The sequence below is a fragment of the Macrobrachium nipponense genome, chromosome 8 (genome assembly GCF_015104395.2).
Source record: "Macrobrachium nipponense isolate FS-2020 chromosome 8, ASM1510439v2, whole genome shotgun sequence".
NCBI lineage: Eukaryota > Metazoa > Arthropoda > Malacostraca > Decapoda > Palaemonidae > Macrobrachium > Macrobrachium nipponense.
The window spans coordinates 74482186-74492707 of NC_087203.1; the positions used below are offsets into that span (position 1 = coordinate 74482186).

Consider the following 10522-nt stretch of genomic DNA (forward strand, 5'->3'; position numbering starts at 1 on the left):
TTCGTTTGTAGCTTAGAAAACTAGCAATATGTTTACATTTCTTCATTTATCTCACGTTTTACAAAAGATAGGAAAGTTTTGGTCATACCAAAGGATTCAGTATTAAATGTACAATTAATGAATCTTTTCCTGAAATCAATAAGTTAAAATACAAAGGAATTACAACGAGTAGAAGTGAAGGGAGAAACATTTCATTCTTTATACCTGTTTTTATTCATCATCGGATTTTGCATAATTCACGAGATCAAGATAAAATGAAATCTTGTGTTTTAAAACAATAAAATCACCCTGAATACGCTGGTGCTTTCAGATTTTAAATACGTGTAATATGTAAAGAGAACATGAAGAATATGTCTTATTATGTTGCATCCGTGCTTGACTCGGTTTGACAGTAGTGCCGAGAGACGCAAGATATCGTGGGGCTGGTCCTCTAAGCTAGAGCTGTTGGCGTGTTGGCAGTTGCCAATTGGCGATGAGAAGTTTGCAGTTTCGAGAATATGTATTTACCGAATTATTATGTCATTACATTTTCTATAAATAAATGCATAGAATTCTCATTATGACTTTCGAACATTTTTACTAAAATATTATATATGTCCGTATTTCTGGACATATCTGATAAAAGAAAAGTAAATAATCAGATGGATGCATCTGGGTGTTGGCTTCAATTTAGTCTAAGTGAGAAATGTACATGCTTTATGAGGCTCACTGATAAATAACAGAACTTGTTTCTCTGGCCAATAACATCAAAAGCTTATGGTTTTCATATGTTCACTCAATAAACAAAAGTACAAATGTTTATTTCTTACCATAAAATTTGTTGACGATGTAACGAATATAATATACTGTCTTTTTCAGAATTGCTTGAGTTACTCTTACACCAGAATGTTTATCTCCTTTATATACATGTTACACTTGACAACATGTCTAAAACAATGTTTAGGAAAAATTTGCTTAGTTTTCTCCTGAGGTAGTTGATTATTCTTGAATCACTTAATTCATACCTGAGTTAGTATAGCTCCCGTAACCGTTCCCACAGCCCTGCATAATTGTATATATATATAGTACATGTAGGATAATGAGACTAATCAGAAGACTGTTATATCATCATCTTTTTATACAAAAAGAATGGAAATTCATGCAGATATATTATGTCATAAACACAAAAGAAAATCATACTACAGTAGGCTTAACATTGGTATGTCATTAGGCTATCGATATGAACAAAAAGAAATTAAAATTTTACAAATTTTTATTTCTTACGTCATCATTATTTAAAAAATAAATAAAGGAAAATCATGCATATATACATAGTCATGTCATTACCTATTGGAACAAAAAGAATGGGAAATTATAAAGATACATTGATATCCCCTTTTCTATTAAAACCAAGTAAAAAGAATTTATAAACAGATATGTACATTGTTATGCCTAAATATTAAAAAAAAAGGAAACTCATATGGATATACTGTAGTTATGAAATTGCCTATCTAAAAAATGGAAAACTATAGAAACACTGTTAGGTCTTCAACTTAAAAAAAAAATAATGGAAAATCATTGATATATATCATCACTGTCAGTGTCATCCTCCCTAATATCAATATCATCACTGTCAGTTTCGTCATCTCCAATGTCAATAACAAAACTTTCAAACATATGCTCTCTAGCAACATCTTTCCTCCTATAATCATCTTCTAATTTCTTAACGTGGTGAAAACATTTCTTCCAGTCTTCTGTTGTAACTTTGTCTATCGCCAGTCTCGTAAGCTGTTCAACAGTTTTCAAAGATTGATTTGCATTAGAGTTATTTTTTCTGATATCCCCCTTTATTTGAGCCCAAATAAGTTCTATGGGGTTAAACTGACAATAATATGGTGGCAGCCTGAGCACTTCATGACCATTTGCACGGGCTATCTCATCTATCACATACCTCTGTTTTTCTTTGTGACACTTGGCAATCTGCAGCAATTTTGGCTTTGTTGCTGATGGGTCGTGGGTGACGTTATTAGAAGAAAGCCACTCTATGACTTCACTTTTTCTGTTGCTGGTTGTTGGCACTTTATTTTCTATTTTGCTGTGGTATGGAGCATTGTCCATTATGATTAGAGATCTATCTTCTATATTAGGCAATAGTTGTACCTTAAACCACTTTAAAAACCTTTCATGGCCCATGGAATCATGGTAGTCCCCTTTGGCACCATTTTTTGACCTAAACAACAATAGCGCATCTTTGACAAACCCCTTCTCACTCCCCGCGTGCACCACAATAAATCTTGACCCCTTTCCAGTCTTAAGTTTGGGTCCTATTTCGCCTTCACCCGTTGTCCAACACTGACGTACACATTCATTTTGGTTTATCCAAGTTTCATCAAGGAATACTTCAGGTTTACGTTCAGTTGGACTACAATTCCTATTCTTTTCAATTAACCGTAGGTATTCAGCTCTCGCTGCCACTATATCATCACGTTTCATTAAAATTGCTCTTCCACTCGTCACTTTTTTGTACCGGAATCCAAGCCCTCTCACAATTTTCCATAACGTTGTTCTTCCACCATTAAACTTTACCGGGTCTTCCTTCACTTTTTCCAGTAGGGCATCTAACGTTGGGAGCTCTCCTCTCTCGTAAAAAGACAAATTCTCCTTCCGAATACACTCATTTTCAAAACTATCCACCTTGTCCTTCACTCGGATCCTCTTCCTGGGATATACAGGTGAAGCGAAGGGGACGTTACCACATTCAGATGACTGTCGCTTGATTTTTTTCACTGTGTTGGTTGGCACTCCTGTAGCTTTGGCGGTCTTCTCAAATACTTCATTTCTTGAGTCTGCTCCCCACTGTGAGCTGAAGTAACGATGAACATTCATTATAATGTTGCGAGCTTGACTTGCAAATCTGGAAACGGTGCGACGAATGATGCTGTCATCTTGAGACATCTGCTTGAAAAGAAAAAAAAATCTTGCTTAGTTCGTTGCTGTTTATTGCTCCACTGAGATTATTATTTCATATCACTCAATTAAGTCTCTGATATCTCTTAAGTTTGAAAATATATTCATATAAGAAAATTAGAAACAATATGTTGAAACCAACCTCATTAAAACTAAGGATGAGCTGAAGAGTGCGAAGTAGGTCCGTAGATTTCAAATTCATTCCTGGACTGAATTTCCCGCCCGCGGCCAGCCTACACCTCCAACGATACCAGATGCATCCATCTGATTATTTACTTTTTTATCAGATATGTCCAGAAATACGGACATATATGATATTTGAGTAAAAATGTTCGAAAGTCATAATGGGAATTCTATGCATTTATTTATAGAAAATATAAGGACATAATAATTCGGTGAATACATAGTCTCGAAACTGCACTTCTCATATCGCCAATTGGCAACTGCCAACACGCCAACGGCTCTAGCTGAGAGGACCACCCAACGATGTGTCTCGGCACTACTGTCAAACCGAGTCAAGCACGAATGCAACATAATAAGACATATTCTTCATTTTCTCTTTACATATTACACGCATCTAAAATCTGAAAGCACCAGCGTATTCAGGGTGATTTTATTGTTTGATAACACAAGATTTTATTTTATCTTGATCTCATGAATTATGCAAAATCCGATGATGAATAAAAACAGGTATAAAGAAGAAATGTTTCTCCCTTCACTTCTACTCGTTGTAATTCCTTTGTATTTTAACTTATTGATTTCAAAAAAAGATTATTTAATTGTACATTTAATACCGAATCCTTAGGTATGACCAAAACTTTCCTATCTTTTGTAAAACGTGAGATAAATGAAGAAATGTAAACATATTGCTAGTTTTCTAAGCTACAAACGAAAATATGACCCACTGAGCGAGCAGTCTGCCTCCCGCTACCAGCCAATCAGAGGCCGCCAAACAAACGTCTCGTAGGCACAAGAATCTACCTTAAATGAATCGACTATACTTAAGTACGCAAATAAACATTGTTCAAAACAAAAAAACATGCCTACTTAGGGAAATATGTTTGTAAAATATCGAACATATATATAGAAATGCTGCCTGGTTCAGAAACAACGATGTAAATGTATAAAAGACTATATCATCTCTCAATTATATATATATATATATATATATATATACACAATTTTCAGGGTACTAAACAATTTTAAAAAACAACTTACACAAGAAAGTAATATGAGGTCACGTATAACAATAAAACAAGTCAACAACCCACTTAAGTACGCAAATAAACATTGTTCAAAACAAAAAACATACCTACTTAGGTAAATATGTTTGTAAAATATCGAACAACTCATTGAACTTTTAAATCATCAAGAATAAAGCTTTTCTACAATTCGTCCATCTTAAAAAGACCATCGCTCATATTCATGTTACTAAAAGAACTAATGAGGCATCCTTCAACTAACAATCTGTCATGCATTGATGAACTTCTAGAAACGACTCTAGCTGAATTCCAGTCTATAGGGTGAGCAAAGTCTCTCATGTGATAAAAAATGGCACTTGAACTGTTTGCAACCCGTACATTACATATATGCTGCGTAACTCTCTTACCTAGCCTCCTTACCAGATTGTCTAATATAAGGTAAATTATAAGTTGAGCAATTAACCTTGTACACGCCTCCTGTTGGGGTAACACACATATATAATATTTATATATATATATATATATATATATATATATATATATATATATATATATGATATATATATTATATATATATATATATATATATATATATATATATATATATATATATATATATATATATATATATATATATATGAATAGCTTGATCACGAAGTGTATAAAACGTGATGCTATGTATAAATAAAGGTGATGCCACGGAGGAAAATTGAAAGGCGAGAAAGCCAAGAACTTTCGGTCTCACACGACCCTTTCCTTAGGCCTCGTGTTACACCGAAAGTTCTTGGCTCTCTCGCCTTTCAATTTTCCTCCTTGGCATCACCTTTATTTATGTGTGTGTGTATATATATATATCATTGAATCATCATTTTGAGTAAAAATTCCTCTTCTGATCTAGTAATGCCTAGATCATTTCCAAAAAAAAATTAAAAGGGATGAAACACGACGATTTTTACCCCGACCATTACGAATAAAGTCAGCAGATAATTTCTTGTTTGACATAAATTAGGATGACGAAACATAATGATTTGGACCTCCTACCACTAAGGGGGTAGCATAGGTCAGTCGATGTGTTTGCAGTGGTACACACGTGCGAACCGAACCTTGTATTGTAACCGATTCTTGTAACAAAAACGCAAGTATGGACGGTTCCTCGAACCCGAACCCCGAACCCGCGAGGTTCGAGGCTCCGTTCGCCCTCCGTCCCGCCAATTGTCGGTTTTTGGGCCCCGAATCAAAGGGAGTCTCTTGGAACGTTACGCCATATGTGGACGGGACCTGTATTACACGCGTAACAACAGAGGTTGCTGAACTTGTTGACACCGACTATGAACAAGGCCATCCATAGTAGAGTCCCTTGTTTTGGTCAGTCAGTACGTATATGTCTACCATGGCTGATTGGAGTGAGGAAGAGGTCCTTCAATTTATTAGTTATTACGAAGAACAGACTTTACTGTGGCCAGAAACTTCTTGGAATCTCATGTCAGCGAGTAATTCCCGACCACTGTATTCTACCCTTCTAGTATATAACCTTGATTGCCACCATCTTCTTTTATTTCGCTTCATCTTCGTTAAATAATGTATATAAATATACGGCAGCTGCTACTTGCATGGTGGCCATCGTCGGTAAACAACACGGACAGAGACAGACTGATGATCGCAGTGGATTGAAATGAAGTTACGTGCTTAACGTGGTTACGGTTCGTCCTCAACATTTTGACACCTTGTAACCGTATATGCGTAACTCAGTTACACATACAAGGTTCGGCTCTCACGTGTGTACCCAACCTATATGGGAATTTCACTGGGCGACCAGATGGATATTATGATTTGTAATCTGGGGAATACTACAGTACTACTGCAGAGCGCCGTGGGCACGAGGGATAAAGCTAGGGGGTCTGGGGTGAGCATTGCCCGATGCGGGGTTGGGTGCAGAGCCTCTGAAGCCAAAACTTTTAATGAGATTTGAAGGCAATAGAATACATTTCCATTACCAAAATTGCAACTGTAGACTCAAACTTTTATGATTAAACAGGATCATTTCATGTCCAAACCCTGTCACAAAAAACTAAAAGCCATCTTAGCCCTTTCCTTACCATCCCTCATAACATGGATTTATTGCAATTGTTGTATACAGGTTGAATGCAATTGTTGTATACAAGTTGAATGCAATTGTTGTATACAGGTTGAATGCCATTGTTGTATACAGGTTGAATGCAATTGTTGTATACAGGTTGAATGCCATTGTTGTATACAGGTTGAATGCAATTGTTGTAGTATACTGGTTGAATGCAATTGTTGTATACAGGTTGAATGCAAATGTTGTATACTGGTTGAATGCAATTTTGTATACTGGTTGAATGCAATTGTTGTAGTATACTGGTTGAATGCAATTGTTGATACAGGTGAATGCAATTGTTGGTATCAAGTTGGAATGCCAATTGTTGTATACAAGTTGAATGCAATATGCCATACTGGCGTTGAATGCAATTGTTGTATAACTGGTTAAATTGCAATTGGTTTTATACTGGTTGAACCGCAATTGTTTGTATACTGGCGTTGAATGCAATTGTTTGTTAATAACCAGGTTGAAAAAAAAATTGGGCCCCAATTGGTTGTAATACTGTTGAATGCAATTGTTGTATACTGGTTGAATGCAATTGTTGTATACTTTGTTTGAGCAATTGTGTATACATTGCAAAATGTTGTATACTGGTTGAATGCAATTTTGTATACTGGTTGAATGCAATTGTTGTATACAGGTTGAATGTTGAATGCTTCGGTAATAAAGAAATTTATTTAAATTTCTCAATGATTCCTGTCAGTTTTGGGGATTTGTCTGGTCGCCCAGTAGTCAAAAATACTTCTTACTAGGCGACAATTTTTCTTCACTACCAGTTTATAATCTTAAAATATGCACGGTGGGTTTGATGTTCAGTACTACTTGTGGGGTTTGACCCCCAACTAGGTATGGCACGGCGCCCTACGTCCGGTTACGTAAGAAAAGGTCTGGTTGAGTCATCGCTAAAGACTGACCACGTGTCCAAACGGATACTTAGACCCGCCGATCAGTATTCTTTCGAAGACAACACTCCGAAAATTACTATTTCTGTAAGCCGAACTATGCGATTTACAATGCAGGAACTTTAAGGTTTACGTATTTTGACAGGACTTTCTACATTTTTCTTATATGTAAAGAATGGAGAACAGCGATCTAAGGCAAACATCTCTATCAATATTTTAGTCATATCGTTTCAACCGATTGCAGGAAAAAAAAAAGTTCGTTTTATGCTTTTTACATAAATGTTTGTCTCAGCAACTTTGCTCCGCCGTTCTGTAAACGATCCTAAAATTATTACCAACCTGTCAGAAACAAAAGTGACTTGAAAAAACTTGCTAATCATTAAAAATCACACGATTTAAGATAAATAAAAACATACGTACAAGCATTCGAATTAAGGAACTTGCTAAACACATTTACAGCAATATAAATTCAAGCACCAACAATGTTTCCACCCGGAAATCTTGCAATTTAAACCCTCATTTGCTGGTTTTAAAGTCAAATTCAAAACTTAAATCCGGCAATAATCCATAACCAGCAAGAAATGAAATGCCATCTGGAATGAAGAGGTCCTCCAGGAGATAAAGGTAAGGACTGAAAACATAGTAATCTGTTCAACATATCACGAGCAATTCAATGCGCGAGATAAAACAAGTTTCCTCCAAGACAACTGCCTTTTCCGGTACGCACAGCATCGCGTTCAATCTTAATGGAATCACTCGACAAGCATGTGTTACTCTCAAACAACCTACCGCTGGTTCGTTATTAATAAATAAATGCCTCATCTGATGCCAATCTGCTATTTATGTAACCTGAAACTGATAACCAAGTCATCTATAGGATGAATATAAACACTACTTTCAAAATTTATCCTTACAATTAAAGTACTGTAAATAAACGTCAAGTACCCATTAGAAAATCCGATCTCAAAAATGAACCCGTTCATGTTAAAGACCGAATTAAAACAGCCGACAGTTAGTCCAACACATCTTGTTACCAACGAAAAATTATTGACATGTCAATTTCATAAAGCCACCTGAACAAACTTCCTCAAACGAAAAGCGCGCGCGCACACACACAAACTGACTCACACAAACGCTTAAGACAAAGCACCGCTCAAGGCACGAAATTGTTCGCTCAAAACACACGCAACATAGCTTTGTCAAACAACTTGAAAACGCACGAGTTGCATCGCTAATCGCTACTCGTTACTATGTTCTGTTTACGTCGGTAATTTAACAAGGATAATGGCTACAGGCTGACTATAACAAAGGATACTGAGAACCAACGACAACTATGTCTCAAAGCGAAATAGTAGCTTTTAGTACAAAGAACATCATTATTTAGACCAAAACATGTTTCTATTTTATTACAATAATGTCCGATATCAAGAATGAAAATAAGATAAAATACGGTGCTGTGGCGGGAAAATAGATGTTCTTGAAATATCTTTGTCTGTAAATTGTTTTCTAGGTTAAGAAATTAAATAAAAAAAACCATATATATATATATATATATATATATATATATATATATATATATATATATATATATGTGTGTGTGTGTGTGTGTGTGTGTGTGTGTGTGTGTGTATACATGTATAATATATGTATTCTTTTCTTAAGAATATGATTTTAAAGTAAAACCAAGGTTCACATCTTTCTAAAAATACAAAAACTCCAATAAAAGAATCTGAAAAATCAACCATAAAACACGAAAAAATTAGACACTTTGATAACCACCCATTTTTTCCGATAGCAGACGTCAAAACAGCGGATATTGTTCATTTCGTCATTAATGTCATAGAAGAGACGTGAAGTGCTACCTAGACAGCGAAGAATGGACCGTGTAAGCCGACATTCAAATTCAGGATCGTACCGGACTACATGTAACTCACAAAGTTTACACCAACTCCTCGCTGAACATCTTGAAAATGACCGATATCTTACCAGAAACTCTGCTTTCTTTTTAGGGAAAACCCCTCCACTGAAGCAGTATATAGCTTTGCAATTTTACTGCCCTCCTGAACTGGACTATGAAATTTAGGCCAAAGACCAAGCGCTGGGACCTACTATATGCTAGATAATAGGTACGACGCAATTCTATGAGTCTAGCTGAAAAAACTAAAAATTTCATTGTAGAATTTTGCAGTGCAATCAGTACAGTACAGACTATTTATTATTAATTTACTTTTCAGGCTATGAAGCATAGGCTATTTCTGATTCAGTAAAATAATTTCTGAATTAATAAGGATATAAAATAAGCTATTTCTGATTGAGTAAAATAATTTCATAATCAATAACGACATAAATTAGACTATTTCTGATTCAGTAAAATAATGTCTTGATTAATAATAACATAAATTAGGCTATTTCCCATAGTAAAATAAAATCTTAGATTAATAAGGATATAAATTTGCTATTTTTTATTCAAGAATTTCTTAGATTAATAAGGATGTAAATTCAAGTTTTAGTATCAGGATATAGTGGATATTGATAGGATATAATTAAGTTTGGCTAGACGTAAAAATCCATTTTAGCTAAAACCAATAGTCCTTCTATCACAGTTCCACCTTCAGATAAGACAACAACAGACTTCATCAAAACAGGCATAAAAGGATGATCCTGAGGGACATTGTTTAGCTACTTAATCCTAGCATTATAATAAAGGTTTTTTGTACAGGCTAAAAAAAGGTGCATGTTTTGGCAAAAAATAAAAGTACCTTGAATAAGTTGGGTTAAAGGGCTTAAGAAGTGATTCACGTTAAATGCTTTGTAATATTAATTTTTAAGTATTTGAATATTTCCCAAAATAATAAAGGTTTTTGTATTAGTGGAGAAGATCTGTCAACGAAACCTCGGTGTGCCTTCATTACGGAGAACGCGTCACTTTTGTCGTCATTATTCATTAGAAGGCTATACTGGACTCTAATGAGAGCCTACGTTAAGATTTAATTAGTTTACTGTGTAAGAAAGGAAAATACGAGATTTGTCGAACTAATAAGCCCATTGTTCTAATAATTCTTTGTTCCCCCAGCATTGTTTTCGTTGTCTGTTGAAGTAGGTAATAAAGAATTTCTATGAAATCTAACGTACGTCATTGTTGATAATTACGTTAGAGATTAAAGAGACTGGAATAGTTCCAAAAGTCAGCTCTGAAGACGCCTGGGTTTTTCTGACTATATTTATTAACTTTGCAAATGAGTAGTGCTTACTTCAATATAATAAATAAATAAACAAATTTATATAACATATATATAAATATATATAATATATATATATATATATATATATATATATATATATATATATAT

The 10522-nt window shown here is 34.8% G+C and overlaps 1 protein-coding gene across 2 annotated transcripts; it reads right to left on the reverse strand.

Annotated features, from left to right (window-relative positions):
- Window positions 1–1268: 1268 nt before the first annotated feature.
- Window positions 1269–3329, reverse strand: LOC135222852 (uncharacterized). 2 transcript variants are annotated; one of them, XM_064261183.1, is made up of 2 exons: window positions 3089–3329; window positions 1269–2937 (listed from the first exon to the last, which is right to left on the reverse strand). In XM_064261183.1, the coding sequence occupies exons 1-2, from the start codon at window positions 3146–3148 to the stop codon at window positions 1555–1557; spliced, it is 1443 nt and encodes a 480-aa protein (XP_064117253.1). In that variant the 5' UTR covers window positions 3149–3329; the 3' UTR covers window positions 1269–1554. The 2 variants fall into 2 exon arrangements, with proteins under 2 accessions (XP_064117253.1, XP_064117254.1); XM_064261184.1 differs by having other exon boundaries at window positions 1432–2934; window positions 3089–3327.
- Between the last annotated feature and the right edge of the window lie 7193 nt (window positions 3330–10522).